This window comes from Peromyscus leucopus, chromosome X (assembly GCF_004664715.2).
Source record: "Peromyscus leucopus breed LL Stock chromosome X, UCI_PerLeu_2.1, whole genome shotgun sequence".
Taxonomy (NCBI): domain Eukaryota; kingdom Metazoa; phylum Chordata; class Mammalia; order Rodentia; family Cricetidae; genus Peromyscus; species Peromyscus leucopus.
Window position 1 is genome coordinate 21,236,468 of NC_051083.1, and position 15,530 is coordinate 21,251,997.

Below are 15,530 nucleotides of genomic sequence, written 5' to 3' on the forward strand. Positions count from 1 at the left end.
AGAACTGGTTATGGTGGTTTATACCTGTAATCCCAGTACTCAGGAGGCAGAGACATTTGATATTTGAGGCCAGCCTTGGCAGCAGAGTGAGACCTTGTCCCAAAAAAACAAAAGAATATTATTTCTCATTGGTTCTTATACCTGCCTTTATGCCAGTTGCACACTGAGTTAATTACTATTGTTGAGTAATATGTTTTAAAATCAGGAAGTGGTTTCCACCTTATAATATGCATATTTAAGTATATTTTCTTTCAATGCATAGACTTGATTTAGATGCTATACCTTACTACCTGTTGACTAAAATGTGAAGCTCAGAATGGAAATTCCTTATGCAAGTTACTTTACATGTTATCTGTTTCTTCTTATTAAATTAAAAAAAAATATCATGTGTGGGTGGGTGCACATGCCATAGCATGTGTGGTAGTCAGAGGACAACTTTATGTATGTAGCCCATTTTTTCCACCTTTCTGTGGGTTCTGGGGACCAAACCTAAGTCACCAGGCTTGCACAGCAAACATTTTTACCTGCTAAGCCGTCATCTCTTAAAGTACAACTTTTGAACACAACTTTGCAAGGCAAGGTTAGGTATTATCTATTATTTCGATTTTATGAAACTGTGTCATCCAATATTTCAAAGTAGTTTTCTGACCCTAAGGCACCAAGTTTTTCTTCTGTGTGACACTTACTTCTTTGGAGTAGAAAAACTTTCAGATCTAGCAAGGTAATATTGATGGCATTTCCTGAAAGAACTGTGTTATTAGTACTCAGTCCTTTCTAAGAACAGTTAAATCCTCCTTTCTTGAAAGAAAATAGTTAGGAGGCAGACTTTTTACCTCTTTGCTGAAGGAGGAAGGTTTGAAAAATAGACTCACTTTTCTTCAAAGAAGCCCTCTAGAAAGAAGTAGGAGGAGCATTCCTATGAGGTTGTATTCTTAAATTCTCTTCTAAGCTTGGGAGTGGCATCAGAATTTTACTTCATCGATAGGACCATTCTAGACCATATTCCCAGTAAATCCTAGGTGTCTTGCCTATGGATTATGAGGAATTGCCTATGGATTTTGTGATCCTCTGTATACTTGTATTTGTTTCTGTAAGACAGAATGCTTGTATATGGCTATTTTATCAGTTAGATCATGTAATTCCAATAACCTTGGTCCCAGTTCAATTTAAATGTTTTTTATGTGTTTTAAGTATGTACTATTAATTTTTCCCATTATTTTACAAGTAATAGATACCTACTTTTCATTATATGAGGCTGTTTTAATATAAAGTAAAAAATACATCCCTCACCTCATTTGTAAATTAGAGGCAGCAGATATAATAATCATTTTCAAAGTACAATGTAACATCTCTAGTGCAAGCATAATACAGGTTGCTATGGAGAACTGAGAAGGAGGAATCTGAATCAGATTACAAGAACAAGAGAAAGCGTCTTACAGGGCTAAATCTAGAGCTGAAGTTTGAAAAGGTGAGCCAAGTAACTCACCTGAGTGATGTTGGCCAAATAAATCAGAATGAGGTGAATGTAGGAGAAGGACTTTCATATCAAAACACAAAATGTAAGATAAATATGGGACCTTCTGCAGTTAAGTGTGGAATAAGTAAATGAGTATACTTGAAGAGGAGTAGGAAGGACTAAAGTATGTATCATTTTGTCTTTGCCTTTTTGGATGAGATTTCATTTTCCTTGCCTTCACCTTTCCCTACAGTCTATCCATCCCTGGAGTCTGATGATGATGACCCTGCTTTGAAATCTCGACCCAAGAAAAAAAAGAATTCAGATGATGCTCCATGGAGCCCTAAAGGTGATGTACTATCTATATCTTAAACTCTCTAGGAGTGGTCAGACGAAAAAATTAATTGAAGTAAGAGATATGTGATACAAGAAGATCTTATTCAGTCACTCATTTGCTTAGTCAGCAAACATCTGTTAGATTTAGTATCATGTTAGGTCCCAGAGCTAAAATGATTGTGTGACACAGTTTATGTAATCTAGCTAGGAAGAGCATAGCTGTTGCTTTTGATATCATAAACCAGGAAAATTTCAATAAACCATCTAGGACTTCTAAGAATGTTCTGGTAACCATCATCCCAGCCCCCCATGGTAATTTTGTTTCCAAGGAGGAAAAGTATGCTGACTCTTGGGCTCTGCAAGAATCTCAAGATTGTCAACTACTGAGAAGTCGTCTCTGAGGAGGGGAAGGAAGAGAGGGAAAGTAGGTCATTGAGGTCAACATGGAATTTTGAGAGAGACAATAATTTTCTTCATCTCACTGATTGGGCTGTTTACATCTAAAAGCATTTGGGAGCTTTTTAAAATTTGAGTATGTAAAATGTATGTTTCTAAGTGTAGTGTTTGAGTTTGCATGTTCACTCCTGTGTGATTATTCATATGTGTATGCAGTTGTGTTTATGTGGACCTGAGAGAACAACCTCAGGTGTGGGCCCTTGTCTTCCACCTTGTCGAGGCAGGAGCTCTTGTTGTTCAGTGCTGCAGTACACTCTGCTTTCAGGGACTCTCCTGTTCCTGCCTCCCGTCTCCTCTGTAGGCATTCTGGCATTCTGGGGTTGTAGATGCCCTTTACCACATCCAGTTTTACATGGATTTGGGGATCCAAACTCCAGTTCTCATGCTTATGTGGCAAGTGCTTTAGCCACTGAGTAATCTTCCCCAGCCCATGGTGCTTTTGCTGCTTAACAAACTACCCAAACCTTAATGGCCTAAAAGAATATTTACCATTTCTAAAAAAAAAAAAAGTTCTTAAAAAAACAGAATATTTACCATTTCTGTAGGTTGATTAAATTGTTCCTACAATCTCAGCTAGCTCAATTTTGGACTACGTAGCATAAAAAATAGCTAGGTCCTTTTTCCATACATTGATTTATCCTCACAGAGTAGCAGTGGAATTTCCATCAGCAAGAAAGACTAAACTTCAGTAGACACACACTTTTCAAGCCACTACTGTGTCGTGTTTGCTATTGTCCCAGTGACTACAACAGTTTGCATGGCTAAGCTTATGATCTCTGTAATTCTTGGAATGTGTTTTAATGAGTGAATCAGCAATATATAAAAATCAGACATATTTTCTCTATTTCTTCCTTATAGATGCTACCTTTAGTTTCTTCTATGAAGATAAAAAATTTTAACTCGTGTGTAGCAGGAATCTTAAAAGTTCTTATTAATAAAATCAAACCGAGCGTTATTGGGGTCAATGCTGGTAGATCAGAGAGACAGAACAAGCCACAGCTATCTCACCTTGCCAATTCCTCAGCTGGTCCTGTTTCCTCAGACTGGAAGCTGCTGTGTCCTCATCCCAATAGCTCTCAGCTGAACTGCTGCTTAAAAGCCTGAATGCTTAACCAGCCAAATGCTTAACCAGCCAAATGCCTCTAGTTTCTGGTCCTCACGCCTTATATACATTTATGCTTTCTACCATCACTCCCTAGGATTAAAGCCTTGCTTCCTGGGATTAAAGGCATGAGTCACCATGCCTGGCTGTTTCCAATGTGCCTTGAACTCACAGAGATCCAGAGGGATTTCTATCTCTGGAGTGCTAGGATTAAAGGTGTGAGTGCCACCATTTCCTAGCCTTTGTATCTAGTGGCTGTCTGTTCTCTGACCCCAGATAAATTTATTAGAGTACACAATATTTTGGGGAACACAATACCACCACATTTCCTCTCTTTCTGTCTAAAATTAAAAAAGCTTATAACTAATACAAGAAAAACTATCCAATAATATATACAATATAACAGCAAAATACATAATGATTCTAGTCATAAATTGACAGATTCAGATGAAAACTCCATTATAATATAACAAGTCATAAAACTGATAAACTCAGAAAAAATCATACTTATTTAAAAAAAAGTATCTAAAAGTAGATTCCATAACTGTACTAGAAAAATACTTAAATAAAGGAAACTATGAAGAAATAGTCATCCAGGATGTTACCATTCAGAAGCAGCCACTGTTAACATTTTAACATTTCCTTCTAGTGTTTTGTTTTTCTATTCATTTTTTTTCTGCTTGAAATAACACTGTAGGGGCTGAGACTATTGATCAGTAGTAGAGTGCTTGCCTATCATGTGAGACTGAATTTAATCCCTAGTACTAGAGGAGAGGGGTTTGAAATAATACTGTGTATAATAAAACTTCATACTTTTTTTTTTTACTTTTTAATCAAAGGTAGTATGTGTAGCAAATAGAATAATATGGAGGCTACTAGGTTGAACAGCAATGTTGTCTCTCTCTCTGCTTTTTCTACTTTCAACTCTACTCCTTAAAGGCAGCATTATAGCTTTTATTTTCCTGGTAGACTTCTAAAACTCAAGATAATAGAATTTAAGGCAGGCATAGTACCCCAGCCTGCAGCCCTTGCCCGAGAGAAGTGGACACAGGAGGATCAGAGGATTGCAAGTTTGGGCTTTCAAGGTGGCTCAGCATGTAAAAACACCTACCACCAAGTTTGACAACCTGAGTTCTATCCCTGGAGCCCACACGGTAGAAGGAGAGAATTGACTTTTGCAAGCTGTTCTCTGATCCCTCCACAAAATAAATAAATGTCAAAAAATTATTTTTGCTTGGCATATACCTTTAATCTCAGCATTGGGAGGTAGAGGCAGGCACATCTCTGTGAGTTTGAGGCCAGCCTGATCTATATAGTAGATTTCAAGCCAGCCAAGTCTGTATAGTAAGACTTTGTCTCAGAAAATAAAGTATTGCAGACTTATGGTCAGCCTGGGTTGCATAATGAGGTTGAAGACATTCTGGTCTACATAGTGAGACTTTGTCTCAAAGACTTTTTACCACCGTTTCTCTATTTATCGACCTAATTCTGTTTCTCCATGAATGTACCTAACTTCTCCTTTAATGTGGAGCATTTATGCCATTGCCAAGTTTTATAATTAGTAATAACATTTGAAGTAATTTATTTAGACTGAATCTCCATGAAATCATAGAGTGGTCAACATGTATAAGGATAAACATTGAAAGATCTTTCTCCGACCCTGTTCTCTAGCCTTCTGCTTCTCCATTTGGAGTAAACCACTTGTAACAGTTTCTTATGTTTTCAGAGATCAATTATTTACATATGAGTACCATTTATCTATTTTCTTTGACTTGTTTATTCTATTGGAAGATTCCTTTATATGCTGTGTTTTGCTTTTATCACTTATTGATACATTTTGCTTGTTTGTTGTTTTTGACAGTGTCTCACTATGTAGTCTTGGCTGGCTTGCAACTCACAGAGATCTGCCTGTGTGCAACACACCAGGTTCTCACCCCAAAATACATCTCAAAGATTGTTTCTACTCCCACAAAGCAATGTGTGAGACCTGTGTCCCTATTCCTCTGACAACAGTTTGTTAATATGAACTGTAACCAATAAGAACTTAAAACCAAGCCAAAATAAACTTTTTCTCCCTTAAAATACCTCTTGTTAGATAATTGGTCACAAGGATAAGAAAAATAACATACATACATACATAAATGCCCATTAATTAATACCTAAATTCTGTAATATTAACATTTTGTCAAAGTTGTTTCATCCCTCTATCCATATTTATCTAGTTATCTATAGTTTTTCTGAACACTTCAAAATAATATATATCTGTCAACATTTTGCCCATTAGTATTTGAGTATTTCCTAAGAAAGCCTCCCTCTATGATAACACTTTATATCAATATTTGTCAGTTAATAATTCTACAAGATATTGTAATACTCAGTCTACAACTAAAAAATTTCCAACTGCCTTCCAAAAATGTCTTTTTTGTTTGTTTGTTTGTTTTTCAAGGCAAGGTTTCTCTGTGTAGCTTTGGAGCCAGTCCTAGAACTCACTCTGTAGCCCAAGCTGGCCTTGAACCCACAGAGATCCACCTGCTTCTGCCTCCTGAGTTCTGGGATTAAAGGCATGCACCACCACCACCACCACCACCACTCGGCCCAAAAATGTCTTTTATCACTCACTTTAAAAAATCTCCAAAATCCAGATACAGTCAATGATGGACTTTTTTATTCTAGTTTAAAACAACTACCATATTATGTTTATATGTCCTGTAGTTCAAGAACTGGGAAGGGCACAGTGGGAACAGTTTGATTCTAGTTCATGATTTCTGGGGCCTCAGGCAGAAGAACTTTGAAGGCTGAAGCTAACCTGAGTTTGAATCTTTAGAAGTTTCCCAAGCCGAGTGCCTGCTGTGATAGGATTCATGTGGTTTCCCCACCTGACTAGCTTCCTCATTGCTCTGTGATCTCAGAGTAGTTAGAGTTGTTAATTAGCAACTTAAGTAGGTTTCTAAGGATGGGTACTCAAGGAATCCACTAAGAACTTGCCTTTCCTAACTTCACCTTAGAAGTCACACATTATATTACAGTTTACAAATGAGTCTGCTCAGAATCAATTGGAGAGATATAGACTCTTTTTTTGTTACTAATTCGTTTTTTTGAGATTTTAGTATGATTGCATAATTTCTCCCTTCCCTTTCCTCCCTTAGACCCTCCCATATACTCCTCTTTGCTCTTTTTCAAAATCATGGCCTTTTTTTCCAATTGATTGTTGTTACATAACATATTCCTAAATACATAAATATAACCTGCTAAGTCAGTAGTATACTGTTACTTTTATGTATGTTCCAGGACTAACAATTTGCCATTGGAGAACTAATTGGTGTGTTTGTCCCTGGGGAAGACTATTTCTCCCACTTTCAGCAGTCCTTTATTTAGTTCTCTATAGTGTTTCATATAGGATTGAGGCTGCCTGGGCTTTCCCTATCCACTTTGACATTTCTAGTCTTGTACTTGTTCAGCTCATTTTATGGAGTCGTGCTGATGAGATTTTATGGGTATCACTTCTGACACTCCTAGAAGATACAATCTCACAGCAAACTCCCTGATCCTCAGGCTCTAACAATCTTTCCATCCCCTTTTCCACAATGAGCCCTGAACCATAGGAGCAGGAGTGTTTTGTAGATGTAACCCTTGGGACTGGGCTCCACAACTCTGCATTTTAATTGGTTGTGGTTTTCTCCAATGGTCTACATCTGTTGCAAAGAGAAGTGTTCCTGATGCACGGTAAGGAGTACACTTATCTGTGAGTATAAGAACAAATATATAGAATGTAGTTAGGGATTATAAATCAGTAAAGTGGTTTTAGGTTCTCCAAGATTCTTGACTTTACTAACCATGGGTAGTTGGCTAGATTTCCAGTATCAGACATGATTTACCTCTTTTTGAATGGGTCTAAAGTCCAATTAGAGAGCTTTGGTTACCACCAAGGTATGTGTGCCACTACTGCACCCTTAGGGTTATTGTGCCATGCTGCTTGTTGCTGTGGCTCACAGGCATCATAGCTGGGTAGGACTGCCACTTGGTTCCCTCTTTTGGAAGCTTGCATGGCACCTTCTGGCGTTATGAAAACTAGTCCTCAGAGAAGAGGCTTTCACATCAGTCCCAGCTCAGGGGCCTTTGGACCATGTGTCTGAGGCACATGGTGTCTGTCTTCAGCAATAAGGACTTGCCTTCTACCTCTGGGTTGGGGGCAATCAAAAGCAATAGCAATAGCCTGTAATGTTTTGGGATTCCCTTGTACAGTCCTGACCAACAACTCAAAAGAGGGCTTCTCATGACTGTTGTTGGGGTTTTGGGTAGATAATCTTTGGCTCTTGAAGGGAGCATTGTCATCCCAGATGGGAAATTTTTATTTAAACTAGATGTGTATATTTATACACTTTTTAAATACACATATGTAGAGTTATAATTTCCCTTCTGGGACTGCTTTCAGTGTGTCACAGAGGTTTTGTTATTTTGTGTTTTCATTTTCATTTGGTTCCAGGAAATGTTTCATTTTTTAAAAATTTCTTCTTTGACTCATTCATCATTCAGTAATGAGTTGTTTAGTCTCCATGAGTGTGTATAGTTACTAGTCATTTGTTTGCTGTCAATTTTAAGTTTTATTTTGTTATGGCCACATAGGATATATGGAGTTATTTCAATCTTTTGGGGTTTTTAAAATTTGTTTTGTGTCCCAAGATAGTGTCTTTTTAAAGTAGCTTCTGTGTGACACTTGAATAGAATGTGTGTTTTTTGGTGTTTGAGTAGAATATTATGTAGCTATCAGTTAGGTCCATTTGATATATGATGCCATTTAATGATGTTTATTTTTTCAACCCAGTGACCTGCCTGCTAGAGAAAGTAAGGGTTTGTGTTAATCTGTCTTTAAATAAATCCAGTAGTACATATTTTTACCAAGTTGGACATACCAAAGTTTGGTGCATATGTGATTAGAATAGTAATGTCTTAGTTAAGTGTTCCCCTGTAAGAATGAAGTATCCTTCATCTCTTCTGATTAGTTTTATTTTAAAGTCTATTTTGTCAGATAATAGGATAGCAATACCTACTTGCTTTTCAGCCCCTTTGATTGGGGTACTTTTATCCATCCTTCTACTCTAAGGTGGTTCCTATCTTTAAAGCTAAGATGTTTTTCTTATAGACAACAAAGAGACTTTGTTTCTTGATCCATGCAGTCAGCCTGTCATTTGATTGGAGAGTTGAGGCCATTAATATTTAAAGTTATTATTGAAATATGTGTGTTAATTGTGGTCATTGTGTTGTTGATTTTTTTGTATTTGTATTTCTACTGTTATTTTGTAGTTTTGTCATTATGGCTTCATATTTCTTCCCACAGTTTCTTGGTTATACTCATTCCTCTCTTTAGCCCAAAATATTACTTCCTATCTTTTCTTTAGGTTTGGTTTGTTGAATATAATTTTAGGCTATTTATGTCATGGGAAATTTGCTTTTTAAACCATGGTAAATAGTTTTCCTAGCTATATTAGTCTAGTTTGCTCATCATGATCCTTTTAGAACTTGGAATGCATTGCTTCCAGCTCATCTGGCTTTCAAAGTTTCCATTGAGAAATCAGATGTTACCCTTTATTTGTGACTTGTGGGTTTTTTTTTTTTTTTTTGCAGCTTTCAGTATTCTTTCTTTGTGCTATATACTTAGTATTTTAATTATGCTATGTCATGAGGAGTTTTTTTTATCCTATCTATTTTGTGTTCTGTATGCTTTCTATATCTGTATGGTTTGTTTGTTTGTTTGTTTGTTTTTCCCTTAATTTAGGGGAAGTTTCATGATCTGGTCTATGCCGTTGACTTTCTATTCTTCTCCTTCATCTTTGCCTATAATTGGAAGGATTGGTCTTTTCATAGTGTTCCACAATTCCTGTATGTTCCTTTCTTGTGTTTTTAAAAACTTTTCCATATGCCTTGCTTCTTTGGTATATCTTCTACTTGTCTCTTTCTACTTATAAGGCTTTCCTTCAGATTCTCTAGTTAGACTATTGTGTTTTCCAGTTCCTTCTTCATTTCAACTTGAGTCCTGTTCAATGTTTCTGTCTCTTGGTTGAATTCCTTTCTTAAGTCCTGGGTTGTCTTTGCAATTTCCATCAGCTTTATATTTGTGTTTTCTTGGGCATCAGTCAGCAGTTTATTCTGCTTAATTTCATTAATCTGTTTCTTTGTATCTTCTTTAAACTCCTGGAATTCTTTGATGAAGTTTATGGTGGTTCTTTTAAATTGTATCCTGGGATTCATCTAGGTAATCTCATTGGCAAACATTTTTAGAGGACTGGTACATTTTGAAGGGGAGATCTGGGCATGATCCTTCATATTGTTTGTATTTTTTATTTGAGCATGTGGACTTCTTTTGTTCTGTGACTGATATGAACAGATTAGTGCCTTGGCCAGCACAGCCATAGGCATCACAGGGACCTGGAAAATAGGGTAATTGTAGACAGAGACATAGACTCTGGATTCACTTTAAGAATGAACAATTTTATTTTTCCCACCGTTTTTATATATTGTTTAGCTAGCTACTGGAGTCAGCATTGCAAGCAGAGCTTATATGAACAGTATCTTTGGCCCTCTCATTGGAGTTCTTCCTTCCAAACTTTCCTTCCCTTGTGGCCTTGCTTTACCCCAGAGGACATTCCTCCTCTGCAGTTTTCTGCAGTCAGGGGGCCACATCTGGGTCAGGGTTTGTGTGAGAGAACAACTGCAGACCATCTGGACCCCAGCAGACTAGGCTGGAGTAGAAGAGAGGATATGTAGGCTAGTTATACCTAGAGGTGGTGAATGGCTTAAGTAGAATGGAGTCAGTTAGACAGAGAAGACTGCACTGCTGTACAGGAGGTGTCCTGACCCAAGCCTAGAGTGTGAAGGTACATCAGAGAGGTTGGATGTGGTATGGGAGGGGGCCTGTGCATCGGGAAGGAAGGGTAGGTCTCGGTGGAAGTCTAGAGGTTAGTAGTGATACAGGCAGGGGTGGCCAAACTAAGCTGGAGAGCTGGCTGTGGGACCTAGGCTAGATCTGGTTGGTTGGGGAGGGCAGGGCACATAGAGGGGAAAAGCAGGCAAACTTTCTGGGCTAGACCCTGGAGAAGGATGTATATAAGATCTGGCTAGATGGAAAGGTTGGTGTGGTGAGGGGAGGGGCCTATGGGTTGGGGCAGAGGGAGGTGGGGGCGGTGGGGGATCCTGGCAGAATCCTGGAGATAGAGACAAATGTTTCAAAAACATTTGTGACTTTTTTTTGAGGCTGAGCATCATGTTTCCTGAGCTAGATATGAACTCATTTTATAGCCATAAATAACCTTGAACTTCTTAATCTTTCTGCTTCTACCTGAGTGCTGGGATTACAGACATGCACAACCACACCTGGTTTTAGGAGATATTGAGGGAGTCAACCCAGAACCTTGTGCATTCTAGGCAATCACTCTTCCAACTGAGCTACATCCCTAGCCATGGTCATATTTTAAAAATGCTGCACTGGACTGTAGAGGAAAATTTAAGATGCCCAGATATCTGTGATACAGTTATGTGTTAGCATTTTTTTTTTTGCTGTATTTGCTTTAGATCATGTTTTAAACAGACAAAACATCACCCTTAAAGAATTAATTTCAATATCCTGCATAACCTGTCTACCAAAGTACATGTGGTTTATTCAAAAAAATCCTCTCTTTTATAATGCCAGTAACTAACCAAACAAGGACTTTGATAGCACACTCCAGATATATCATTTCCCCCTATGCTTTTCTCACATAACCATAGTCCTGCTATACATAATAAAATTAATGATTATTCATTAACTACATGATGGTATCTAATCCCAAGCACATAAATAATTTGCCAACTTTGTTGATCAAAACATTGTATATTTAATGGATTTACTTAGAATGGATTCTAAACGAAATCCATGTGGCATTTGACTCTATCGTGTCTTTTAAATCACTCTTAAGCTTGAACAGTTCCTTTTGATTTTGTTAGTTTTCTTATAGAAACTGATAAAATTGTCCTATATTAGATTTGTCTACGTGTTTTCATGTGACATCACTGCTTTTCGAGAGACTGAGTTATTTATGTAAAATATTCTTTTTTCTCATGGTATCATTTAAGTTTTTCTATCCTTGTCTTTTTTAAACTCTCAAAATACTGTGAATGGTTTGCTTACTTTTAATTTCTTAACTACTCAAATAATGCTGCAAATTGCCTGTTTCCACATGATTTCATGTTGTTTCACTATAATTGTCACTAATGACATGAAAGTTCATACTTGGAGCTGGATGTGTTGGATTTTGCCTTTAATATCCACACAGAGAGACAGGTGGCTCATCTCAATTTCAAAAGTTTATAATTTTTTCCCTTTTTTTTGGTTTTTTGAGACAGGATTTCTGTGTTACAGTCCTTGTTGTCCTGGAACTCACTTTGTAGACCAGGCTGGCTTCGAACTCACAGAGAATGTACTGGCCTCTGCCTCCCAATTGCTGGGAGGCATGTGCCAGCACACCCAGTTTATAGTTTTCATTCTTGAGGCTGGCATATACCCTGTAAAGTAATACTTAGGTACTATGTGAATATCCAATTCTCTAGAACCAGTGTTTCATTAGGACTTGTAAACTTAGGATTTTTTAGTTCTATCACTCCTTCTACATTTGTAAGCTGGCATTTTTGTGTGTATGTGTGTCTGTCTGTCTGCCTGCCTGTGTATGTTCATGTGTGTTTGGATACACATGTTTTAATAGTTATTTCCTTTTGTCTATGACTATTGAAAACATTCTTACATTTCAAAAGTATGTTTGTTATAAGGCCATTTGAGGTGACTCAGTGGGTAAAGGTACTTGCCACCACACCTAACAACCTGAGTTTGATCTCCAAGACCCACATGTTGGAAGGAAAGAACTGACCCCCAGAAGTTGTCCTCTGACCTTCACAGTTGTGCTATGGTATAAATGTACAGCATGAGTGTGACTGTCAGAGGACTTCAGCTGGGATTTGTTTGTAAAGAAAAGCTTGCTTTCTCCAGCTGAGGCTATTTGTTTCAGCTAGAATATGCTTATTGAAAAGCTAAACAGGTAACAGGTTTTTTTTAATTCAGTATAGTTAAGGTACTGTAAAAAGTTATGCCATGATCTTTAAGAACTCATTTGTTGGTTGGTATATATAAAATAATAGTCTTCAGTAGGTAATATTACTACATATCATGTCATGTGCACAGATTATAAATTCTGAGAGAGAAAAGAGCAGTGGGATCAGGGAGGTCCCAAACATTTTGTATAAGAGATTTTATACCATACTTTTGAGGGATAGGTATGTTTTAAATAAGCAAAAGGAAAATACATACTCTAGGCAGTTCAGATGGTAAGTATGAATATGGAGGGAAAGATGATGCAAAGTCATACTCTGGGTGTGTAATAAGGAAGCCATCTATCTGGAGAAACAGAAAATAAGGGTGTTTAGTCTGTTTTCTGCTGCTATAACAGAATATCACAACTGGGTAAATTCTAAATAAAAGTTTATTTTTCTCATGGTTCTGGAGGCTGGAAAGTCTACAAGCATGATGCTGACATGGTTTAGGCCTTCATGCTAAATTGTCCTATAAGTAGAAGGCATCACATGTTAAGAAGGTGGGGGAAAGATAGTTGAACTACACCCCTTTTAATACCAAACCCACTCCTACAGTAATAGCTTTATACCATTCAGGAGAACAGTGACATCATAACCTAATTGCCTCTTAAAGGTTCTTCCTTCTAAACTGTTAAAATGATAATTAAGTTTCCACATGAGTTTGAAGGGGGCATTCGAACCATAGCAGTAGGTGCAGAAACAAGGTTGGGAAAGTAGGTAAGCCAGGAACAACAAGGATATAAAAGCACATGAACAACTTTAAGTGCCAGTTCAGTGAGGTTAATTTTATTCATATATGCCTTGGTCATTAAATAGATTTTGTGCAAAGCTAGAAGCAGGAAGACCAATACAATCACCTTTGGAGTAGTCAGAAGTTGGAGAATATAATTGGCAAATAGCTAAGCATCCTGTTTCCCTTGCAGCCCGTGTGACTCCAACTCTGCCCAAGCAGGACCGTCCTGTTCGTGAGGGGACCCGAGTTGCCTCTATTGAGACAGGTTTGGCTGCAGCAGCTGCAAAGCTTGCCCAGCAGGTAAGTGTTGATACCCAACCCATGACCTTGCTACTGATGACTTAGAGCCTCAAAATGCAGGCCTTTAGGTTGGTAGGATCCTGCTATTATGGATAGCCGTTGATCTTTATTTCTGGCAGCATCTCAGCCCCTCTTATATCCTTTACATCCCAGCTCTATGACAAGCTACTTTCATAGGTTACATAGTTGACATGATTTAGGATGCATAAGGGCCCAGAGAAGTGTCCTTGTTAATACCACCTACCATTATAAGCATATAAAGTCCCTGCAGATGGAGGAGGAGGGAGAGTAAGTTTTCTTTACAAGTGTGGACCCTGGTAGGCCACCCGTGCCCCATGGAAGGCCTCATACCCATGTATAATGGACAGCATTAATTTGACTCAGTGGGTTATTTAAAAAACAAAGAAGCTAGGGCTGGAGAGATGACTCAGAGGTTAAAAACACTAACTGCTCTTCCAGAGGTCCTGAGTTCAATTCCCAGCAACCACATGGTGGCTCACAGCCATCTGTAATGAGATCTGGCACCCTCTTCTGTGTACATAATAAATAAATAAATCTTTAAAAAAAGACAAAGAAGCTAGGTAGGGCGGGGAGGGGGGGGCACATGCCTTTAATCCCAGCACTCAAGAGGCCAAGCCAGGTGGATCTCTATGAGTTGGAGGCCAGCTTGGTCTACAGAGCGAGATCCAGTACAGGCACCAAAACTACACAGAGAAGCCCTGTCTTGAAAAACAAAAACAAAAATAAATAAATAAAATAAAAAAACAAAGAGGATATGAAGATGGGAGGGAAACATGATTGGGGAGAATCTGAGAGGCTTTGGAGGTAGGGGAGTTATGGGTGAATATGATCAAAATACATTGCATGCATGTATAAAATAACAAGTAAAAAATATGTATTGGGGGAAAAATCCTCAGAAAAGACTAGATCTGTCATTTGCCTTTAGATTTAGCCCTGAGGAAATGACTCAGTTGAGTACACTTAAGTTTTGAGTCACCCACTTGTACTGGAATTTGGCCTTTTATAAAGAGGTTTTTCTTATACCCTTTATCAAATGTTATTACCTCGCTCTTCACCCCCTGCTTCTCAAGAGAACAACATTCACCATTTTTCATCCTAAAAGGTCACCTCCACTGAATCAATTTTACCTCTTAGCAGTAGTTTACAATGTGCTTTAACATTTAGTATTCTCAGAAACTCTAGGAGCATTTGGAGGTGAAGTTTTTCTTAACAATATCCACATAGCTCCTCATACCACATCATATAGCTTAGAGCACTACTGGACATCTGCTTAATGGTAGGTGCACCTATGTACAATGTCTATATAATATGCCCAATAGTCTTGTTCAATAGATGATATTTTCATCATTTTACACATGAAGAATATGAAGCTCACTTGAAATGACTAGTCAAGGATAAGACAACCAGTAAATTGAGGCGACAAGATTCAAAAATCATATTCTGTAACTTCAGATAACATGCTACTTGATTTTTCAGTAAAATGAAATAGTTAAATGCTTATATATTTTAGTAATTATATTCTATATAAGTGAAATTTAAGAATTGTTTTTCATATGATATTCTATAGAGATATAAAATTTCTGAGAAATGTCTTAGAGACTATTAATTGGGAGCCAGCAGAGATCAAGCAGGCCAAGTAGCTCTTCTTTGACTAAAATTTCCCCATCATTTATCAGTGCCACATAAGATGTAACTTATAAAGGTTTTCTATTGCTTTAAACAAACAGATGAAAGTTACTGTTAGTGCTTTCTAAGGAATAGCTACTATTTGGGTTGATGGGAATTACTTCAAAGAAGAGGCTTTGAAGTTGGAGGTGGTATTAGAGGGTAGGTTTTTTTTGTTTTATTTTGGCGGGGGGTTGGGGCGGGGGCGGTGGGAGGGAACAGGGAAGCATTCTAGGAAAATATCGCTCCTTGCTATAGCACAAAAAGCCCTCTTTGTTCCATAGTAACTTCTCTCTGATCTCTTGCCTGCCATAAAGTGTACATCCTTTGTCACCCATACTTCACTA

General features: G+C 37.8%; 1 protein-coding gene across 2 annotated transcripts in view; it reads left to right on the forward strand.

Annotated features, from left to right (window-relative positions):
• Phf8 (PHD finger protein 8) overlaps nucleotides 1–15,530 on the forward strand; it is a 101,770-nt gene that overhangs the window by 78,889 nt on the left and 7,351 nt on the right. For both annotated transcript variants that reach the window (XM_028883474.2, XM_028883475.2), the window contains 2 exons: nucleotides 1,710–1,805; nucleotides 13,388–13,497. In XM_028883474.2, the coding sequence (XP_028739307.1) occupies nucleotides 1,710–1,805; nucleotides 13,388–13,497 (206 nt within the window). The remainder of the gene's footprint in view (nucleotides 1–1,709; nucleotides 1,806–13,387; nucleotides 13,498–15,530) is intronic.